The sequence below is a fragment of the Rhincodon typus genome, chromosome 10 (genome assembly GCF_021869965.1).
Source record: "Rhincodon typus isolate 14 chromosome 10, sRhiTyp1.1, whole genome shotgun sequence".
Classification (NCBI taxonomy): domain Eukaryota; kingdom Metazoa; phylum Chordata; class Chondrichthyes; order Orectolobiformes; family Rhincodontidae; genus Rhincodon; species Rhincodon typus.
Window position 1 is genome coordinate 54,967,191 of NC_063341.1, and position 24,378 is coordinate 54,991,568.

Genomic DNA, 24,378 nt, shown 5'->3' on the forward strand with positions numbered 1-24,378 from the left:
GAGGAAACCCACGCAGACACGGGGAGAATGTGCAAACTCCACACAGACAGTTGCCTGAGGCTGGAATTGAACCCGGGTCCCTGGCGCTGTGAGGCAGCAATGTTAACCACTGAGCAACCATGCTGCTCTTGCCAGATGAACCTGGATACTCTTCAGATCTCGCTGCATTTGGATATGGATTGCTTCAGTATCTGAGGAGTTGCAAATGATGCTGAACATTGTGCAATTATCGGTGAACATCCCCACTTCTGACCTTACAATGGAGCGAAAGTCATTGATGAAGCATTTGAAGATGATTGGGCTTAGGACACTACCCGGAGGAATTCCTTCAGAGATTTCCTGGAGCTCCAACAACCACAACCATTCTCTCATATGCCAGATAACTGCAACCAGCAGAGAGTTCTATCCTGATTCTCATTGATTGCAGTTTTGCTGGAGCTCCTTGGTGCCACACTCAGTCAATGTTGGCTTTGATGTTAGTGACAGTTATTCTTACCTCACCTCTAGAATTCTGCTCTTTTGTCCATGTTTGAACCAAGGCTGTAATGAGGTCAGGAACAGAGTGGCCCTGGCAGAACCTAAACTGAGAGTCAGTGAGCAGGTTATTGCTGGGTAGGTGCTGCTTGATACTGCTGTTAATGACAAGTTCCATCACTTTACTGATGATCAAGAGTAATTGGTTGGGTTGGATTTGTCCTGCTTTTTGTGTACAGGACATACCTAGGCAATTTTCCACATAGTCAGGTAGATGCCAATGTTGTAGCTATACTGGAAGAGCTTAGTTAGGAGCATGGCAGGTTCTGGCGCACAAGTCCTCAGTACTATTGTTGGAATGGTGTCAGGACCACAGCCTTTGCAGTATCTGGTGCCTCCAGTTGTTTCTAAATATCACTTGGAGTGAATTGAATCAGCTGGCATCTGTGATGCTGGGGACCTCCAAAGAAGACTAAAATTAATCATTCACTTATCAGGTCTGGTGGAAGATTGTTACAAATTCTTCAGCTTTATTGCTTGCACTGAAGATAGCTGGGCTCTCTCATTATTGAGGTGGATCTATTTATGGATCTGCTTCCTTCAATGAGTTGTTTAATTGTGCACTAACATTCACCTTGTTAGAATAGACATCATCTGTGGCCAGACTTGATGGATCATCTAGTCTTTTCTGGCCCCTCAATTTTGGCTGTTTGTATATTCAGTTTGAATGGCTTATGTTTCTACAAAACAAGGGAATCAGCTTAGATAAGGACAATACTTAGGTTCTTGAGTAGATTTGTAGCTCAGGTTGTGGATGGTGTGGTTGGTTCTCTTGCCGAGCTGGTTCATTAGTTCGCAGACATTTCATTACCCTGCTGGGTAACATCATCAGTGCAGCCTCCGATGAAGCGCTGTTGTGTTTTCCCACCTGGTACTTAAACTGTGGGGTCCGTTGGAATTAGTTACCTCATTTCCGATTTTCCTTCGCAGTGGTGTATATATATAGGGTCTAATTCTATGTGTCTATTGATGGCCTTCTTGGTGGAGAACGAAGACTCTAGAAATTCCCGTGCTTGTCTCTGTTTGGCCTGTCCTAGGATCCTGATGTTGCCCCAATCGAACTGGTGGCTCTCCTTATCCGTGTGAATGGAGATGAGTGAGCATTGGTCATGTCTTTTTGTTGCTAGTTGGTGTTCATGTATTCTTGTGGCCAGTTTCCTTCCTGTCTGTCCAATGTAATGTTTTTCGCAGTTTTTGCATGGGATCTTGTATACCACAAGATATATACGGTAATGAAATGTCTGCAAATTAACGAACCAGCTTGGCGAGCGAATTAACCACAGCAAGGACAATGCTTGGTAGAGAATTTTGGTTGCTTCAAATATTTAGGTCGCTGGAGAGGCAGTTTGACCTCTGTTTGCTTTTTCTGCTTCGTGGCCTTCTCTGCTACATCCTGAACTCAGTTTTCATTTGTCTCTTACTCTCCAGATTCTCTCAGTTGTACTATGATAGCATGGAAATTGAAATTGGCTGGTCCTGGAATAACACAGGACATAGCAACAGGAGAAGGTCTTTTGGTACTTCAAACCTACTTCAAGTCCAATAATATCATGACTGACCTAGTTTGGCCTGAGCTACACTATCCTGTGCGTACCCTGTATTCCTTGACATTGGTGTGGTTCATGAGAATATAAATCAAATTTGCGAAGGGATATTGTCTTTGGAGACGGATGCATGATGTTGAGCTGCAACCCTGATCAACTAATCTTGCTTGTGGATCTTGATACTTGAGAAATTGTGCAACTTGAAATATTTAGATATTTGCTTCCTTTTTTTCCCAATTGGCAATAGCTATTGTTAGATTTTTTAAAAATTCGTTCAGGGGATGCAGGCATCGCTGTCTAGACCAGCATTTATTGCTCATACCTGATTATCCTTGAGAAGGTGATAGTGAGCACTTTCCGGAACTGTCGCAGTCCATGTAATGTATATATGTTCACAATGCTGTCAAGCAAAGAGTTTCAACAATTTGACTGAGCAGCAGTGAAGCAATGGCAATATATTTCCAAGTCCATAAGACTGTAAGACCTCAGAACCGGCGCAGGCTGTTTGGCACCGCCAGCCTGCTTCACCATTCAAAAGGATTGTGGCTAACCCGACATTCCTTTTTCATAGAATGTCTACAGTGTGGATGTAGGCCATTTTGCCCATTGAGTCCACACTGACCCTCTGAACAGCATCCCACCCAGATCCACCTCTCTACCCTATCCCTGTAACCCATGGCTAACTCACCTGCACATCCCTGAACACTATGGGCAATTTAGCATGACCAATCCACTTAACTCACAAATCTTTGGACTGTGATGAAATCGGAGCACCTGGAAGAAACCCATACAGACACGGTGAGAATGTGCAAACTCCACACAGATGGTCACCCTAGGGTGGAATTGAACCAATGTCCCTGGCACTGTGAGGCAGCAGTGCTAACCACTGAGCCTCCCTTCACTTTCCTGCCCTTTCCCCAAACCCTCGATTCCTTGACTGATCAAGAGTCTAACTATCTCAACCCTAAATATACACAAAAACTCTATGCCCACAGCTCTCTGTTACAAGGTTGGCGTGTTGCTTGGAGGAAACTTACAGGTGCTGGCGTCCCCATGTATTTGTTGCCTTTGCCCTTCTAAGTGGTACAGGATGTAGGTTTGGAACATGCTGTTGAAGAAGTGCTGTTTCTGTGGTCATGTACAGGTTATTATTATTCAGGTCTGAGAGCACAATTTTCCTTTGTTTAATTAATGCTGAAAGTTTGAAACTAGGACAAGGTCATTGGATATGTGCCAGTAGTTATAGCAAACACTAACAACTGTGTCAATAATTTTTAGTGATCACTGTTAGAAAGGTTTGAAAAATGCCTGCAATAGTTTTAAGAAAGAAATACAAACTAATTCATCTTACCAAGAATTCCAAGTGCATATGAAATGATGGAAATCAATAAGATTTCCTTGTTACTATCATTTTAATAGATTCAGATGCTGCCAAACTAATTAGAAAGTTACGAATTGGCCCATACTTCATTTCTTTGGGAGTATCCGCACTGTAACCTCATTCAGAAGATTTTGAATTACATGGAATGTACTGCACAGAAACAGTCCACTGTCTCAACTGACATGTGCCAAAGTATATGCCTCAGCTGAGCCTCCTTCCACCTCCCTTCATTTAACCACTGTCAGTATATTTTTCTATTCCTCTCTCCCTTATGTATTTATCTAGCTTTCCCTTAAGTGTATCTGTTCTACTGCACTTTAAGTTCCTCTTGCTGAGCACGGATTTCCCTACGTACTTTCATTTCTACATTACTAATGTCAGAATCAGGAAAAATTGTTTTACATAAAAGGCTGTTTATGTTTGCTGCCTTGTCAGACAGGACCCTTGATTCAATACGCCAAGTGATTTACTCCTTGTTTCTCCCTTTTTTTAGTTGGTGTCATTCACACCACCCAAAGTGTACTATGCTATGAATGAACTCATTTTCCCGGGACTTCTTGCAGACAAGTGTGTTACGCTTTTGGAAAGCCTGTAAGTAAGCTCAAAGGATTGAATTTAATATATTACCACCTGACATTAAATCATTATCTGCTTTTATTGTACTTTATAAGTAAAACTTTTTAAAATGTATTAACTGGAGTCAGAAAAGATTTATAAGTAATTTTGTCATTTCAGTCCTCATAGTATACAGATAAAATGCCTTGGTCTGCCTGTGATTTATTTTTCATTTTATACCTGGACTTTAATTTTTAACTCTTTCGTCACTAACTCATAATTAATTCCCCCCATCCGGTCCACCTGATTGTACCAAAAATATCACTGTTTAATTGTGTAAATTTCAACCAGAAAAATGTCCCACACTCACAAAACAATCCAACACTGTGCAATTCACTTATAGCTGGCAGAATTTCCTAGAAAATCAAATGAGCCTACCAGCTGCATGTGCAAAAACTAGACATTGGAAACATTTTTTTTTGGTCCCCTTGATAAGATGATGGGATCAGTTGGACAGACATATGCTACATTTTGTGCTTTGCTGGGCCTTTAACCGTTCAGTCCTGTACTTGCTATCACCTCTCTGGGTGGAAAAATTACCCAATATTCCTTGGGTGCAAATTGGAATTTCTTTTCAGCGCCACTACTACCTATTCATCCAAATGGTATTTGAAAGACACAAACATATACACAGGCGCACACACACACGCATACACACACACAAACACACACAAACACACACACACACTTCCGACCCCGTGGAGTGTTGTTACATCCCTGTGCTACTGAGGCAAAGCTGAACTGTTTTCTATCAGCACTCACAACCCTTTGTGATACTGACTGGGCCTATCTTCTGCCAGTGGGATCTCTTAATCAAATCAATCAGGCCCTTTTTCTTTGCTCACTTTCTCCTGGTGAACTTTCTGAATGCTCTATTCTTCCCCTTTCCTGTAAAGACCTCTAATCTACAAAGATTTCTGATCTGCTTTAATGTTTAACTCACTGTGACCATGTAATTTTCTTGCTGTTTGAACATTCCTGCTGTAATGTTTTCCTGTGGTTAATCAGTGCCGCGTGAACTTTTCTCCTCTGTGATGCATGCCTAGGTGTGTGTTTGACTCTCTGACCTGCTGCTCCCTGTTACTATTTGACTTCTCTGCAGATTTTTTTCCTTACATCTGTGGTCAGATTACTGGACTGGCCTCAATTTTTACCCATTGTCCAGCTGCTAGATTTCACTGCGGGTGCTCTTTGCTGCTTTCTTCCATTTCTGTGGGTCTGGTCATGTAGCTACCATTTCGTAAGATCAGGCCTCTACTCAGGGAGAGAACATTAATGAGCTTTCCTGCACACAACTATATCCAAGGGACTGTAAGAGCAGACACCTTCAAAACCATGGAGACTCAGGGTCCAATTCAATGTGATTTGGAGTCACTGTGACGTAGCTATTTACATGGTCTGAAAGTGTAGGGATGCAAAGGAGAAAGATAAATTATTTTTGAGGGTTAAAACAGACGCTTAGCAGGTTTTTGCAGACAAAGCGGGTGGACTGCAGTGGTTCAAGAAAGCAGCTCACCACCACCTTCCGAAGGGCAACTAGGGATGGGCAATAAATGCTGGCCCAGCCAGCGAAGCCCACATCCCACAAAATGAATTTTAAAAATCCATGAGATAAATTCAGATAAGCAGGCAAGGAGAGTAACTTCAAATGAAATACAGGGGTGGGTGTATCTGTTCTATTGGATGCTACATGATCGTGGAGGCACAAAATTCTCAGACTGTGTTCCTTTCAAATTTGGGACACAAGGGACACTAAAATCAAATTCAGAGAGCCGATGTTGCCAAAATGGAAGAGAAATCATAGAAACATTTTACTCAAGAAAGACAACCAGTGTTCTTACGCAATTGATGCATCAAACATAGAAACACAGAATATAGGAGCAAGAGTAGGCCAATTGACCTTTTGAGTTTGACCTACCATTCAATATGATCAAGGCTGATTGTCTAACTCAGTATGCTGTTCCCACTTTCTCCCCATACCCTTCAATTCCTTTAGGCCGAAGAAATATATTTATCTCCTTCTTGAAAACATTGAAAGTTTTGGCCTCAACCACTTTCTGTGGCAGAGATCCACAGGCTTACCTCTCTCTCTCGGTAAAGAAATTTCTTCTTATCTCTGTCATAAAAGGCCTACCCATTATCCTTAAACTGTGACCCCTGATACTGGACTCCATGTCACTGAGAACATCCTTCCTGCATCTATCCTGTCTAATCCTGTTAGAATTGTATGCCTTTCTCTAAGATCCCCGCTATTTCTTCTAAACAGATAGCTTGATGACAGGAAAAGTTTTTATTCACCAGATATTCAGAACTCAAATAACCCTGTGAACAAAAGCTGAGGAAAACATTCTATTACATTCAAGAAAACAAAAGACCATAAGAAAGGGGAAAGGAGTAGACTGTTCAGCCCCTCAAGACTGCTCCACCATTCAATAGTATCATGGTTGATTCTTGACTAGTAAAGGTATCAAGGGTTATGGAGAGAAGGCAGGAGTTTGAGAAACATATCAGCTATGATTGAATGGTGGAGAAGACTCGATGGGCTGAATGGCCTAATTCTGCTCCTATGTATCTTATGATCTGCTATTCCTCACGTCCACTTAATAACTACCTCTTTGTCCAAGATTTTGGTCTCCTGCTCTAATAAGATCTCCTGTGTTATCTAAATCTGTCAAAGCAAAAACAAATTCTTTTGTATACTTCGGGTTTTCCTTCATTACAGCTAATTGAATATTACATGTATAAGCAGAGTAAGTTATGGTAAACTTATGCTTATCATAAGCATGAGGTGGGGGGAGGCAATGGCCTAGTGGTATTATTGCTGGATTGTTAATCCAGAGGCCCAGTCAACGTTCTAGGGACCCAGGTTTGAATCCTGCCACAGCAGATGGTGGAATTTGAATTCAACAAAATATCTAGAATTAAGAATCTAATGATGATCGTTGATTGTCAGGAAAAACCCATCTGGATTACTAATGCCCTTTAGGGAAGGAAACTGCCGTCCTTTCCTGGTCTGGCCTACATGTGACTCTAGACTTACAGCAATGTGGTTGACTCTTAACTGCCCTCTGGGCAATTACGGCAATAAATGTTGCCTAGCCAGCAACACCCTGATCCAGTGAATGAACATAGAAAAAAAATGCCCAAACCCCACTGTCAGTGCAGTTATTTGTTTGTCACATATTAGGAAATGCCTTTAGTTTACAGGATACCAGAAAAATAGGTCAACAATTTAATGATTGACTCCCAAAACATGATAAATATGCAGAAATATCATCTAACTACAACAGGACATGAGTTATGCAGTCATCATAAAGCAGTAATCCATAATCATAGATCCATCTTTAGACATGTTGTAAGTTGTCAGTTTCTTTGAAAAGTTAAGGATTCATGTTTTAATAAATACAAATTTTCTTAGCAGTGATAGCTTTTACTTTTACAAAGAATTGCAAAATGATAGTAATTAATTCCATTTAAAACTGCTTGAATTTTCTAGTAGAGGAGACATCATTGATCCTAATTTGAAGTTTCAGATGTCCATATGCTGTATGCCTGAAGCAATGAAAAAGTTCTTGTATTACCTTCTAAAGCCTTTTGTAAGTACAAACATTTGCGCATAAATGGATTTGGCTGAGGGGGAACAAATAAGGCATGAGAAATGCAAGTCTTGACAGTCACTGCATTGGGATGTTTGGTCGGTCTCTAACAAGACCACTGTTGAGATAGGTTTATGATTAGAAGATGAAAAGCTATATTGTTAGGCTGAAAATACCTAATGGGTACTTTAAGGGCTGATCAAAATGAAAATAAGAAGACATATGCACTTCAGTATGAAGCAAAGCTTTAGCTTAATCTACTTGACATACTTCAGAGACATATGCAAACTAATGAGTGAATCTATTAGCATAAACTACATAATATACGTATATATCCCTTGGGGACTTTGGCAACAGTGGCACTTGGAACTCTCAGATTCCATGGCAATGGTCTTATGACTGATAGTGACAAGTCCAATGAGTGGGCCATAGTCCCTGATGTTTATACTATTTTTAATCTAAGATTACATGCTGAATCTCCATTTCATAATGACTGCAGTACTTTTTCAACCTTCAAAACAGGCTTAAAAACAAACTCTATGTGATAGCACAACAGGACAGTTGTCAATGTCAATTGTCACAGACAATTCAGTGTCATGTGTTAAAGGCTGTTTTTGCATTAAGCCTGTTTTTCATGTGCTTTTCTACTTTTTTTCAATTGCTCATTGTCATGTCCAATTAACCATTAATGGTCCGATTTGAAAATATTTTTAAGCCCAACGCTACACACCACCTTTTGATATTTTCAAAGCAGATGATCAATACTTTATGGAAGTCCATACATATTGTTCAATACTGTAAGTTAGTTCAGAGACTGTGGACACTCAAGGAATTCACATCCAGATGGAAAAGATTTATAACTTCAATCAAACACAAAAGCTAGTATCTCTCTCTTACAACTTCTGAACATTTTCTTCCTTTATTCATAGCGAGACTCAGCTGTCTAAATAATTTTACATCCAATGTTGTACATTTCAGAACCAACAGACATAATACACTGTCATGACATTACTTTAGTTGTTTGGTTTTCTACATGATTACTTTTTATTCAATTATCGGTCACATTAGCTTGGCTTTCTCTGGCCAAGTCCTGCCTGTGGCTTTCCACTCTCAGAGGCCTATCTCTCAGGACCTGTAGCTGCTGTGTTGAGCTAACTTTCAATTGTCCAAAATTTTGTGACTGTGCCCCGCAGCTTCACACAACTAATTCACTATCTATCACCTTTTGATATAGCATGGATGAGTAAAATGGCTACAGGAATTCACTCAACACCAGGAGACCACATGCAGCATGAAAGAGTTTACTGTGGATTGCTGTTTCAATCAGCTGAAGCTAATAAAGAGAACACCTTTATTGGATTCACCTTGCAAGCTTTGCCTGCTTGCTATTAAAGAACAAGATCAAAGAAAATTACAGCACAGGAACAGGCCCTTTGGCCCTCCAAGCCTGCACCGACATGCTGCCCGTCACAACTAAAACCCTCTACCCTTCCAGGGACCGTATCCCTCTATTCCCATCCTATTCATGTATTTGTCAAGACGCCCTTTAAAAGTCATTATAGTATCTGCTTCCACTACCTCCTCTGGCAGCGAGTTCCAGGCACCCACCACCCTCTGTGTACATCAACTTTAAACCTTACCCCTTGCCCCTGGTAACTGACTGTTCCACCTGGGAAAAGCTTCAGACTGTCCAGTCTGTCCATGCCCTTCATAATCTTGTAGACCTCTATCAGGTCGCCCCTCAACCTCCGTTGTTCCAGTGAGAACAACCCAAGGTTCTCCAACTTCTCCTCATAGCTAATGCCCACCATACCAGGCAACATCCTGGCAAATCTTTTCTGTACCCTCTCCAAAGCCACCACATCCTTCTGGTAGTGTGGCGACCAGAATTGAACACAATATTCCAAATGCGGCCTAACTAAGGTTCTATAAAACTGTAACATTACCTGCCAATTTTTAAACTCAGTGCCCCAGCCGATGAAGGCAAGCATGCCATATGCCTTATTGACTACCTTTTCCACCTGCGTTGCCACTTTCTGTGACCTGTGTACCTGTACACCCAGATCCCCCTGCCTATCAGTACTCTTAAGGGTTCTGCCATTTACAGTATATTTTCCATCTGGATTAGACCTTCCAAAATGCATTATCTCACATTTTTCTGGATTAAATTCCATCTGCCATTTCTCTGCCCAAGTCACCAACTGATCTATATCCTGCTGTATTCTTTGATGGTCCTCATCACTATCTGCAATTCCACCAACCTTTGTGTCATCGGTAAACTTACTAATCAGACCAGTTACATTCTTGTCCAAATGATTCATATATATTATAAACAGCAAAGGTCCCAACACTGATTCCTGAGGAACGCCACTAGTCACAGCCTTTCATTCAGAAATGCACCCTTCCACTGCTACCCTCTGTCTTCTGTGACCGAGCCAGTTTTTTATCCATCTTGCAAGCTCACCTCTGACCCCGTGCAACTTTACTTTCTGTATTAGCCTGCTATGATGGACCTTGTCAAAGGCCTTACTGAAGTCCGTGTAAACAATGTCCACTGCCCTCCCCTCAACGATCACCTTCATCACTTCCTCAAAAATCTGAACCAAGTTAGTGAGACATGACTTCCCCTTCACAAAACCATGTTGCCTCTCACTAATATGCCCATTGATTTCCAGGTGGGAGTCAATCTTGTCTCGAAGAATCCTCTCCAATGATTTCCCTACCACTGCCGCAAGGCTCACCGGTCTGTAATTAACTGGATTATTTTTGATGATGTCAAACTTGAGCCGTGTCTGACAGCAAAAAATTCTGCTATTATACTGTGGTTAGCACAGCAGTCAATGTATCATTTGCCTCCTTTAATTCTTGCACCTCAACAGAATCCACCCTTTGGGTAACATCATTGGTTTGTTGGGAAACGTACTTCCTCCAGGGAGACCTTCTTGGCACAGAGTAACCCCGGGGATTCTGCTCCAAAATTGTGGGGTCCGAACTCAGCCAACCAATTCACTAACACACTGGACCCATCACTCGAGGACCAGTCTGGGGAATATTTCCCCAGCCACTATAGCCTTCTTCTTGAAAATTTTGTTCAGACTCTGCTAGTAGTGCAAACTGTATTGTTAGGCTGAAAGTACCTCATGGGTACCAACTTTGACTGATTAATTTGGCAGTGACCATATCAATATCTTTCCTGAAATGCTGATGATATTCATGATTGTGTCCTTTGATAATTCTTTTTTCCTAGACTCCCAGAATTGCTGCTAGTTTCAAAGCAATGACTGGAATAGGGTGAGTATTGAATTACAAAATGGAATGAAAAGTTGTATGATTGTATACTTTAATAAAAATGTTGGTTATCTCTTTCATTGTTAGAGCTGATCATTCATAAATCATATTGCAGAAGAAGTTTGAGAAGGTAATGTTCTCTGAAGAACAAACTGTGTACAAGTAAACTTACAAAATAGATCAATTTTCAAAACATTCAACAAGCATATTTAAAAAATGAATTTTGATTAAATGATTGGGCAAAGATTTGCCAAATGGAGTATAATGTGGGAAAATATGAAATTATCTATTTGGCAGGAAGAATAAAATTATAAAAATAATATTATCTAAATGGTGAAACATTACAGAAGTCTAAAGTGCAGATGGATATAGGTGCCCCAGTGCATAAATTATAAAAGTTCAGTATGCAGGGACAGCAAGTAATTAGGAAAGCTAAGAGAATTTAATAATTTATTGTCACGGGAATTGATTACAAAAGCATGGGGGTTACACTTTAGTTATATAGTGCACTGCAAAAACCACATTTGGAGTACTCAATACAGTATTGATCACTTTATTTATGGAAGAATGTTAATGCTTCGGAAGCAGTTCTACCTGGAATGAATACATTTTCTTATGAGCAAATGTTGCACAGGCTAGTCTAATATCGGCTGGTGTTTAGAAGACTAAGAGAGGACTTAATTGAAACATTTGAAATCTTGAGAGGTGAGGAAAGGATGTTTCCTCCTATGTGAGATTCTAGAGTTAGAGATCATTGTTTTAAAACTCGGGGTCACACATTCAAAACTGAATGATGTGACTTTTTCTCTTAAAGGGCTGTAGTCTTTAGTACTATCTTCCTGAAAAGGTTGTGGAAACAGAGTCCTTGAATATTTTAAGGCAGAGGTAGATGGGTGCTTTCTATGCAAGGGACAAAAAGGTTATCAGAAATAGGTGGAATTGCAAAATTGAGATTACAAACAGAATCAACCACAATCTTATTGAATGGTGGAACAGGGTTGAGTGAGTGAATGGTCTACTCCTGTTCCTTGTTTGTACATTTGTAAAATATTGTACCATAGATTAAAGATATAAAATATTATTTGAAAGAACTGTGTTTTGAATGCAACCACTATCTTGGGTAAGTCTCCCTGTACCAGCCTGACAGCACACCAAAAGATTCTGCACTCCTCCAATTCTGACTATTTGTGCATCAAACCTCTTCCTACTCCCCACCATTGGTGTTCATTCCTTCAACTGCAATAAGCCATTATCACAGCAACTGCTTTCCTTTCACAATACAAACAAAAATTAGAACATGTTTGTCAGTAGATCAGTCAACATCTGTGAATAGAGAAAGCAGGGTAAATAATTAATGATCTTTGAATAATAAACAGTGGTGGCTGTGGGTAATATTTCTTTAGTCGTTGGACTGGGCCATCCGTTCTTTCTTTGTGCTGAGGCATCAAGAGTCATAACATTAATATTTATCATAGAGAAAAATAAATTCTATGAAAATTTCTCAGGATGATGCATTGGAAATTAAAGATGCAATGGACATTTTTAAAAATCTAAATAGAGCAGTTTGGTTTTTAAAAATTCATCATCCAACAGTCTTCTGACCCAACATAACATTGATGGAGGGAGTGATGGGGTTAACTTGCAAAACTGCACCATTCAGAAAATTTGGCAGAGGTTTGGGGAAAGTTGAACCTATGGATCTGAACTGCACTCTTTGACATTGCCTCCTGCCTGAACCCTGTGGAAGTGATGCAAACCTCTGCAGATTGGAGCGGAAAGATTGTGGTGGTGTGGAAGGGAAGGTGAGAAGATTTGCCACTATGGTAGGCCACCAAAAGAATCAGCAAAAGTTATCATCCTTCTGGGGGTCAGAGGGGCTGAACATGACCAATATATCCCTGTAAATGCAAGAGAAGCAAAGCATAAGCATGCCTGGGCCCTCTAAAGTTACCAGCTTCTGTCGGTAAGTTTGAGATGGCATGTCTATCTGATGCCACTATAGGGTGACTTTTCCAATTTAATAAAACTCCTGATCTCTGAAGTCTTAATGGTCTGAATTAATTGAAATTTAGATGGGAACATCTCTGTAATATGGCTAGACAATAGCCCCACTTATCCTGTGTCCCCAGCAACTGAACCCATCCATCTCCAATGGCACTGTCATAGGAGGAGGCTTAAAATCAGCACATTGTATTTTGATTAAGAAAAACTGTTTCTATCGTATCTTTAGTGTTCTTATTTCTATATTTTCACAGGTCGGTTAAGGAACTGTGGAAGCTCCACCTTGCTGTGATGGTAAGATGAAATATTGCTGTCAGCACCAGTCAGTTGTATTTGTTTCTTAAATAAACCACAATATTATTTTAAGGTAATAATATTATGTACTTTTCAGATTTATTTTAAGCAACTTGAATCTAATTCAACTTGTATTAAAATGCATTTTCAGATGTGTGTGTTGCTGGTGTGGCCAACATTTATTGCCCAGTCGTAACTGCTCTTGAGAAGGTGGTGGTGAGCTGCTTTCTTGAATCATTGCAGTCCATGTGATGTAGGGACACCCACAGAGTTATTATAAAGGCCATTCCAGGATCTTGACTCTGTGACAGTGAAGGAGTAGTAATGTAGTTCCCAAGTTATGATGGTGTTTGGCTGGAATGGGAACATGTAGGTGTTGGTGCCGTGACTGTTTACATGCTAGAAGTTGTGGGTTTCGAAGGTGCTATCTAAGGAACCTTGGTGAATTGTTGCAGTGCAGATTGCAGATGCTATTGTGCATTGGTGGTGGAGATGTTGAATGTGGAAGGAATTACACAAGGTACCAATGAATTGGGCTACATTGTCTTGGAATATTGTTGAACTTCTTGAGGGCTGCATTCGTTCCAAGCAAGTGGAAAGTATTTCATCACAATCCTTACTTGTGGCTTATGCATGGTTGGCATCTTGGAGGAGTCAGGAGGTTACTCACTGCAGAAGAATTCCTAGCCTCTGACCTGCTTTGTAGCCAAAGTATTTATATAGCCAGTCCAGTTAAGTTTTCTGGTCAAGGGTAACCCCTCCCCAGGATGTTGATAGCAGGGGGTTCGACACTGTTAATGTCATTGAATGTCAGGGGGCGATGGTTAGATTCTCTCTTGTTGGTGATGGTCATTATGTGGCACTTATGTGACACGAATGTTACTTGCTACTTGTCAGCCCATGCCTGCATATTGTCCAGATCTTGCTGCATACGGACATGCATTGCTTCAGTTGTCGTGTGCTGTACTTAACTTGGTAAATATCTCATTTTTGGTATGTCTGGTGCTGCTCCTGGTCTCCCTTCTACACTCTTTATTGAACCAGGGTTGATTTCTTGGCTTGATGGTAATGATAGACTAGGGATATGCTGCGCATGAGATTGCAGATTGTCGTTGAATACAGTTCTGCTGTTAATAGTCCATTGCTCATGGATTGAGTTACTAGATCTATTTAAAATCTTGTTGATTTCTTCGCAGCGATGCTGTCGAAGACCCAGTCTAGCAACAATGTGTTTTAGGACTTTATGAGTGACTCTTGGTAATGGGCTTTGAGGTCTCCACGCAGAGAACATGAAGAGGTACAAATTCATCAGGTGATGGGGGCAGTGATAGTGGTTATCAGCAGCCGGTTTCCTTGCCCATGTTTGACCTGATGTTCTGAGACTTCCCTGGCTCCAGAGCCAATGTTGAGGACGCTTTCCTAACTGTATATCATTGTGCCAACCCCCTCTTCTGTTAGCTTTGTCTTTTTAGTGGAGCAGGATGTGCACAGGGATGGTGATGATGGTGTCTGGGACTTTGTGTGTATGGTATGATACTGTAAAAATGACTCCACCAGCTAATAATAAACATATTTCTATCTCTCAGATTATTTTTGAGGGAAGTGAGTTTTCCTTGTTCTCAAGATCGCATCCTTGCTGAATAATTCCTGATGTTAAGTGACTTCTGATGTTTAAAATACAGAATTGACATTGAACTTATAGTGTAAGGAATCAGCCTGTTTAAATGAGTGTCCCCATATTCTATGAGTATGCCCCTGGTTCAAGATTCCCCTCTAGTGGAAACATCTTTGCAACTATCAACCCTGTCAAGCCACTTCAGAATCCTGAAGTTCACAATTTCAAGGCAGCTCTGTTCTCAAATTGTTACCTCCAACTTCTTGGGCAGTTAACTTCAGAATAAACTGGCACCATTAATGAGGTCACATTTTTGTATTTCGTGTAGGACTACCGTGATGAGTATTTGAATGCATGGAGAAAGCATAACATTGAAGTCCTACTCTGTCCATCGATAGGTCCTGCTTTTAAAATTGGCTGTGCTGGAAAACTGTCAGGTAGGCAACAACTTGGGATTATCTACTTCACAAGCAAGTACATGGTTGTATCAGAGAAAGAACAATAGTTTCACACGCACCATTGAATTAACTCAGAGGTAATTCAGATAGACCACACAACTGAGCAATGGATAGTCATATTTTTGTTTATTCTTTCATGGTATGTGGCATTACAGGCAAGGCCAGTACTTTTTGCCTGAAGTTAATTGCCCTTGAACTGACTGTCTTGCTAGGCTAGTTCAGAGGCCTATTAATAGTCCAACCACATTGTTGTGTGTCTGGAGTCACATATAGATCAGGCCAGGTAAGACCAGCAGATTCCCTTCCCTAGAGGACAGCAGTGGACCAGCTGGGTTTTTACAACGATCAATTGTATTTGCCATGGTCACCATTATTGAGTCTAGCCTCATATATTCCAGAATATTATTACCATGAAACCTTATCCTTCAGGGATGTAGCCCGAGTTTCTGGATTACTAGTTAGCATGGCATTATCACTGTTGCCACCATATCTCCATAAATATGTCAGAGGGGCATTTAAGATATCAGCATAATTCTGAGTTGGCGTTTTGTTTGCCACCTCAACTGACGGAAAATAATAGCCCACCAAAGGAAGATCAGTTAGACTTTTCATTATGGTGTGGAGAATTCACAATTATAATATCTTGTGTTTATGTCATAGTGAGGTAGGATCCTATGGAGCTGAATGTCTTCCAAGGGTCCATGGTGATTTCTGTCTCTGTCCAGGCAACCCTTCTCAAGCCCAGTCTTGAACATTCTGTAGAACACTTTTATTCTGTATCTTCCTCTTTTGCAGACTAACCAACACTTTCAAATCAATTGCCAAATGTTTCATGCAAATGGTTTTCTTTGGGTATCTGGCAAACCTGTATTGCCAGTAAGGACATATGGTCCTCAGGAATGTACCAATACCATCTTTGGGAGTCTGTCAATATTTGTAGAATCCTCCCAAAGAGGCAGAAAGGCCTGACAATCATTGATGATCACTGCTTGGTCCCCTCTTATATCACAAAAACATGCTTTCCCATCCAGAAATGCAGCAGCAGTTTCTATATGTAACCTAATAATATCCAGCTCTGCCTCAGCACCATATTTTTAAAAATTCATTAAGGGGATGAAGGCGTCGCTGGCCAGGCAGCATTCATTGCCCATCCCTAATTGCCCAGAGGGCAGTTCAGAGTCAACCACATTGCTGTGGGTCTGGAGTCACATGTAGGCCAGACCAGGTAAGGATGGCAGTTTCCTTCCCTAAAGGACATTAGTGAACCAGACGGGTTTTTCCTGACAATCGACAATGGATTCATGGTCATCATGAGATTCTTAATTCCATATATTTTTAAGTGAATTCAAATTCCATCATCTGCCATGACAGGATTTGAACCTGGGTCTTAAGAACATTATCTGGGTCTCTGGATTAACAATCTCTGGATCAACAGTCCAGTGATAATACCACTCAGCCATTGTCTCTCTCATGACCCTTACACTCTCTTTAAATTTTCACACTGCTTGTCTGACATCCAGTATTGAATTAACAGAGGTTTCCTCCGGCAAAATATTATCTAGATGAAAGCCATTTCTTTTCAAACTTTGCCACAAATTTCATTCCTTATCCAGCGACTCCATCCTCCTCTTGGTAACTGTTTAAGATTGTACCAGACCAATCAGTACCTTAGTATTTGATTCAGAGATGAACTATGTATCTGCTTGATCACTAATTCCATCTATTTCCACTTCTATAATATTGCCAAACACTGTCATTGCCTCAGTTCAACTCTTCCTGAAACTATTATTGTGCCTCAGTTACCTTGAGACATGAAAAGTCCAACACACTGCTGGTTGGCCTCTCACCTGAAACTCCACTTCCCAAATCCTAACTCACACCATGTTCTCTTCACCCATAACCCATGTCCATGCTGACCTGCATTGACTCCCAGCAAAAGTTTGATTTTAAAATACTCATTTTTCATTTCAAACCCCTCTCTGGCCTTGCCACTTCCTAAATCTGAAACCCCTCCTTTGCATCCCTGAAATCTTGGTTCTCTTTCAATTCTGGTCTCTTGTTCATTCCTGATTTTAATCACTGTATCATTCCCTAAGCCCTAAGCTTTGGAACTGTTTCCTAAAACATCTCAAACCCTTTACCCCTATTTATTCCTTTTAGACACTTCTTAAACCAGATCACTTTTATCAAGCTTTTGGCCACATGCCCTTACATCTCCTTACATGGTTCAGAATCAAATTTTGTTCATAGAGCTACTGAGAAATGTTTAACTAAGTTAGGAGTGCCATGTGAATACAAATTGTTGTTGGACTATACCCTCATAAAAGTTTTATGTTTAATGATTGCAGAATAAGTCAGATAATGTTTGAAAGGCCAAATTGACAATGTTAAATAACAGAGTACACCCTTAGCAGTCTGGGTCCAAGATATAAATGGACAAATAATGACTTTTATACGTAAAATACAGTTACATAATCATTCTGGATGGACAATCTACCTACCACTAGCCTTAGTACATGTCACACTAATTAATTTTCTAATTAGCTGTTGTTAAATGGCATGTAATGTCCTGATTAGTCAGAAGGTACAAGCCCTGACTTTAGGAATTTGTCCTGAGAGTTACCCCAGTCATTGTTCTGGAGTTCACTGAAGATTTATTTATGAATATCGATAGTGTCTCCTGAGTTGCAAGCCGAAGCCATATGCAAACTCCCCCATGTTATCTTTGGGAGTCATATATGCCTAATTACACCTTATCTCAACAAACACAGCTTCAGAGTCTTCTTTTCCTTTATTACCAGTCAGTTTGTCAAAGAAGAAAATGTCATTCTATGTGTCTTCCATTCCCTGCCCTGGGACATCTGTAGTTATGAATGTATGCAGTGTCTCAGTAATTTTCCAAACTATACTAATTCTGCTTTAATCCCTTGCATGCTTATTGTCCTTGTCTTTTATTTTACTTTATTTTACCCTTCATGCTTTATTATATCAATTCTTACCCTTGTTTAGAATCATGTTCTGTGATACAGGTCCAATTTTTTTAAACTGCAAGTCAGTGGGTTAGCTTTCAAATATTATGCAAAATCATATGATAGAACACCATATTCTTTATTATACAGGGAGATTGTAAGAAAGACAAAAATATAAAATTACAAAGTTTAAAAATATTCTTCTCCACAGCTGCATCTAGCTACACAATTATTTTCAATTTATTAAATTTTCCTGCGGGGGTTGTGCCAGTTACCAAGGTAACAGAAGAAGATGAGGAAGAGCTGCAACTTTATAATGGCTATACAAATGATTTCTGGGACAAAACTTTCAAAAAGGTCAGTGTGAAATAAGTAGAGCAGTGTTATGTTGCTTTGTAGTACAATTTCTGTTCTTTCTGTATTTGTGGGATTATTTAATATCAGGTTTATTCGTAAACAACAACCCATCTTTTTGATGCTCAAAGTCTCAGCATATTGCCTAGAAATTCCAAGGCTGCAATTGCATTGCTGGAAACTTAATGGGGAGGGACTTTTATGATCTGGCATTACACAATGGCATCGACCTACCAGTTGTGGTACATGGGTCTCGAAGGATCTGAAAGGGTTAGTATTTAATTAAGTGCATGGGCACCACCAACATGACGATATCATGAGGTCTCGGTGGAAGGATGATGCAGGATATTTGGGGAGACAGATCCAAGGCTAGGTCCTCCCAACAGTGGAACAAAGTGGTTACCAGCATGTTAGGTTTGAAGCCCAGTCTTATGTATGAACGTATGAACTAGAAGCAGGATAATGCCATTCAGACCTTGAGCCTGCTTGTTATAGTTTATCTGATTACACACATTCCCACCTATTCCTAATAACCTCTTAGCCCCTTTCTTAACAAGGAAAAATCTACCTCTACTTCAAAAGTATTCAAAGACTCTGCTTCCAATTCTTGTTCAGGAAGAGAATTCCAAATAATGTTCAGTTCATCTCTGTTTTAAATTAGCTACCCCTTTTTAAACAATGACATCTAGTTCTAGATTCTTCCATAAGAGGAAACATTCTCTCTACATTTACCCTGTTAAAACCCCTCAGGACCCCTTATCTTTTTTTTTAACAAAGTTGCCTCTTACTCTTTAAAACTCCAGAGGACACAAAGCTAGTCTGTCCAGCCTGCTCATTCCAGGTTTGTGTGGTAAACCTTTTCTGAACTGCTTCCAATGCATTTACATCATTCCTCAAATAAGGTGACCAGTACTGTACTGTGTATTTCAGAGGTGATCTCACCAGAGGTGCTCCTGTATAATTGAAGCATAATCTCCCTAATTTTGTTTTCAATCTTCCTCACAATAAACAACAAAATTCTATTAGCTTTCCTGATTACTTGCTGTACCTGCATACTAGCCTTTAGTGATTCATGCGCCAGGGTGCACAGATCCCCTTGCATCTCAGAGCTCTGTGATCCATCACAATTTAGATAATATGCTTTTTTATTCTTCCTGCCAAAATTGACTATTCACATTTTTCCATATTATTCTCCGTTTACAGGATCTGTGCCCACTTACTTAACCTACCTACATTGTTTTTATTGCAGTGTCTTCATGTCCTCTTCACAACTTACTTTCTTGCTTATCTTTGTGTAATCAGTAACTTGGCATTCATATCTTCCACCCTTCATCCAAGTCATTCCTATAAATTGTAAACAGTGATCCATGTGGTACACCTGTTATTCCATCTTGCCAACCAGATAAAAAACCTACTTATCCTCCTCACTGCTTCCTGTCTGCCAACCCTACCTTCTATTCATGTCAATATGCTTCTCCCTACTCTGTGAGCATTTAGTTTCCACAATAACCTTGGATATAACAATCCTGGAAATCTGTATACATCCAGCAGTTCTCCTTTATCCACAACACATGGTATTTCCTCAATGATTGGTCAAACATGATTTCCCTTTCACAAAACTATGTTGATGCTGCCTGAATAACATGAACTTAACTATGTGTCCTTATAAATATAAAAATAGTTCCTAATATTTTCAACATTATATGTATTGCCGTGTAGTTCCCTGCTTTCTGTCTCCCTTTTTTTTGAATAAGGGAGTTACATTAGCTGTCTTCCAATCTAATGGGATCCTCCCAGCTGTAGGGATTGTTAGAAAATTAAAACTATGGATGACTTCCCCCTACTTGAAGTCTTATGATCATATGTATGAAACCTTGTAAAATCACATGAAGAAGGTAAAAAATGCAACATTTTGATGATAAGCATATTGACTTCTTGCAGTATCAAATGAATCAACTTTGCAGTAACAGTTGTCATGAAAATGGCTTGTGTTAACTTAAACTAAATTTATATATGAGTGGAGAATTTTAATTCCTACCTCAGAATTCTAATACTGATACTTTTGGTTTACTTGTATTTCAGGCTGTGACAGGAAGTGTTGGTCTTCCTTTATCTGTGCAGTGCGTGGCATTACCCTGGCATGATGAACTGTGTCTTTGTTTCATGAGGGAGGTGGAAAGACTTGTCAAAAAGAGAAAAGGAACCTCGGTGCCACCAGAAAAGAGTCACCAAAGTGTTCATGCGTGATATGCAAACCAAAGGACGATTTTAAAAAATTAGTCCTACAATGCAAATGATCTCAATTCACAATTACATTTATAATTACACAGCAGTTCTGCTTTTACGACTATTTCATAAATGATGGTGAGGTAATTATCACCCATCAGTGATCCCTTGATAATAATGAAGCACTCAACATTTAAACAAATGATTCTCAAAAACTGAATAGAAACAAACAGAATAAAAAATAGATTTTCAAGTTGATTGCTAAGCATTGTACTTTTGCTTCTTCAAAATGTTAGCGATAGGGCTATTAAATAATTCAGGAGGATGACAGGCAGTTTTTGTTGCTGCATTCACACCAATGTGAAAGGTAGGTTTTAAAATAAAACTTTCTAAGGTTACTAAAATGAAGACAAGCTCATAACTTATGAAACAAAGAATTTACATTTATACAACACTTTTATTTATGTCAGGGTATCACAAAATGCTTTACAGCCAATAAATAATTTTTTGACCTTGTAATGCAGGAATCATAACAGCCAATTTTAGCAGGAAGTCTCACCAACAGCAAAGAGATGTTCATTAAGGGGTAACCACTCACAGGATACAAAAGAAAACCTCACTATTCTTACAGCAATGGATAGGGATGGTAGAGGCTCCAATTTCTTTTTATTACATGGTTGATCAAAGAACAAGAACAAAGAACAAAGAAAATTACAGCACAGGAACAGGCCCTTCGGCCCTCCAAGCCTGTGCCAATCCAGATCTTCTATCTAAACCTGTCATCTGTATCCCTCTGCTCCTTGCCCATTCATGTATCTGTCTAGATACATCTTAAATGACGCTATCATGCCCGCCTCCACCACCTCTGCTGACAACACGTTCCAGGCACCCATCACCCTCTGCATAAAAAACTTTCCATGCATATCTCCCTTAAACTTTTCCCCTCTCGCCTAGAAATTGTGACCCCTAGTAACTGAGTCCCCCATTCTGGGAAAAAGCTTCTTGCTATCTACCCTGTCTATACATCTGAGGTCTACAAAATCATGAATCACGTCCCCCCTCAACCTCTGTCTTTCTAATGTAAATAATCCTAATCTACTCAACCTCTCTTCATAGCTAGCACCCTCCATACCAGGCAACATCCTGGTGAACCTCCATTGCACCCTCTCTAAAGCATCTACATCCTTTTGGTAATGTGGCAACCAGAACTGTACGCAGTATTCCAAATGTGGTGGAACCAAAGTCCTATACAACTGTAACATGACCTGCCAACCCTTGTACTCAACACCCTGTCCGATGAATGAAGGCAAGCCGTATGCCTTCTTGACCACTCTATCGACCTGCGTTGCCACCTTCAGGGTACAATGGACCTGAACATCCCAGAGGACCAGTCCCCCTCCACTGACACCCTCATCCACTTAGCTGAACTCGTCCTCACCCTTAGCAACTTATCTTTCAATTCCTCCCACTAAAAAAGCTTTCCTGCTCCTCTGATGCTACTTGGCCTGCTGTGTTCATCCAGCTCTACACCTTGTTGTCTCAGATTCTCCAGCATCGGCAGTTCCTACTTTCTCCTAAACTAGTCCCACTTGCCTGTAAATGGCCCATATCTCTCTAAATCTTTCCTTTCATGTACCTATCTAAATGTCTTTTAAATGCTTTAACTGTACCTGCATCTATCATTTCTTTTCCCTGGAGTGTCGTAGGCTAAGGGGTGACCTTATAGAAGTTTATAAAATTATGAGGAGCATGGATAGGTAGTCAAGGTATTTTCCCCACAGTAGGGGAGTCCAAAACTAGAGGGCATAGATTTAAGGTGAAAGGGGAAAGATTTAAAAGGGACTTAAGGGGCAACTTATTCACACAGAGGGTGGTGCATGTATAGAATGAGCTGCCAGAAGGAAGTGGTGGCGGCTGGTACAATTACAACATTTAAAAGGCATCTGGATGGGTATATGAATAGGAAGGGTTTAGAGGGATATGGGCCAAATGCTGGCAAATGGGACTAGATTAATTTAGGATATCTGATCGACATCAATAAGTTGGATCAAACAGTCTGTTTCTGTGCTGTATATCACTATGACTATGTCTGTGAATCTGGCAGTTCATGGAAAAGTTGCTGCTCATATCCTTTTTCTCCTCTCACCTTAAAAATATACCTCCCAGTTTTGAACTCCCCCACCCTAGGATAAAGACCCTTGTTGTTCACCTTATCTTTGCCCCCCATGATTTTATAAGCATCTATAAGGTCACCCCTCACCTTCCTACCCTACATTGAAAAAAGTCCCAGCCTATCCAGCCTATCCTTATAACTCAAACCATCCAGTCCTGGTGTTATGAATTGTGTAGAATACTCATGAATTGGAAGGCATGAAGTTAGAATTTTTTTGTAAAAATGATAGTGGGGTAAAGCAGTGCGTGGTCCTTCTAAAAGATTGTGCTTTGTCCGTGCTTGGAAGTTTTCAAGTGCTATACAGTGAGCCCCAAATTGAAATAAGTGTATCAGAAAGGCCTTACAGTTGGCAGGCAAAACAGCAGTCTTGTTTAGGTGTTTTGGCAACAAGATAGACTCAACCAATTAATTTAAACCAGTGATTAAAAGCCAATTGAATTTAAAACTGATGGTTTTGACAACCTGAAACAAATCATATTATAAGAAATTGATGTGTCATTGACGGTCTATAAAAAGCGTTTTTTTTTAAAAATTGGGGTGACAGCTAATTGCCAACTGAAGCAAAAGCAAATCCGCCATCTGAGAAATAAACCTAGCTCTCACACAAAATCATTCAGCTCTCTTTAATTAAAAGCACCATCAAAGGTACCACGGCACTTCTAGCTAAGAGTCCTGACAGAAGAAATTACAGAGAAAACATCTCTGACAGCAGGATCAGCAGAAGAAAGGCTGGAGAGACAATGGAGAAGGCAAAGCATTCTGGAAGACACATTCAGCGTGAACTTTGGAGACTATGTTTTAATTTATTGTTTCTTATTACTTGGATTTATATAAATGGGGTCTGTATTTATTGGAACAGCATACAATTAGAATCTTGTTTTACTAGGAAATGGTTGGTAGTCAGAGGGGAATTGTTCGGTTTGTTCGTAGTTCCATTAATTTGTTCATGGTTAGGGTTAAATAAATAGATTGTTACTTGTTGCTTATCAAATGTGTATCAGGGATTCCTTTCATTTAACTACTCATTTAACAGATTACAAGGGCAAGGCGAGTCTCTGTGGGTGTTTCAGGTTTAATTATTGGAAGGGACTCTACTCCCATCGTAACAAATTGGGGCTGGTGTTTTGTGTTAATTATCAGAGGGGTTCAACCTTCCCCTTCTCTGTAACAGATTGGGGGCTTGTCCAGGACCTGGATAGATTTGGACAGATCAAGTCTGGATTCTGGCCAGTTCGTGTACAAGATTTGAATGGATCTGACTGGTTTGGACAGATTTAAACAGACTTGGGGGATTATTGTCCCAGATCTTTAAATAAAACTTAAGTGAGAA

General features: G+C 40.0%; 1 protein-coding gene across 1 annotated transcript in view; it reads left to right on the top strand.

The window, feature by feature from the left end:
* LOC109937402 (vitamin D3 hydroxylase-associated protein-like) overlaps positions 1–21,133 on the top strand; it is a 54,938-nt gene extending 33,805 nt beyond the window's left edge. The window contains exons 9-15 of the mRNA XM_020535980.2: positions 3,953–4,050; positions 7,571–7,670; positions 10,918–10,961; positions 13,214–13,253; positions 15,197–15,305; positions 18,507–18,652; positions 20,732–21,133. Of these exons, the coding sequence (XP_020391569.2) occupies positions 3,953–4,050; positions 7,571–7,670; positions 10,918–10,961; positions 13,214–13,253; positions 15,197–15,305; positions 18,507–18,652; positions 20,732–20,896 (702 nt within the window). The 3' untranslated portion in view covers positions 20,897–21,133. The remainder of the gene's footprint in view (positions 1–3,952; positions 4,051–7,570; positions 7,671–10,917; positions 10,962–13,213; positions 13,254–15,196; positions 15,306–18,506; positions 18,653–20,731) is intronic.
* Positions 21,134–24,378: the final 3,245 nt, after the last annotated feature.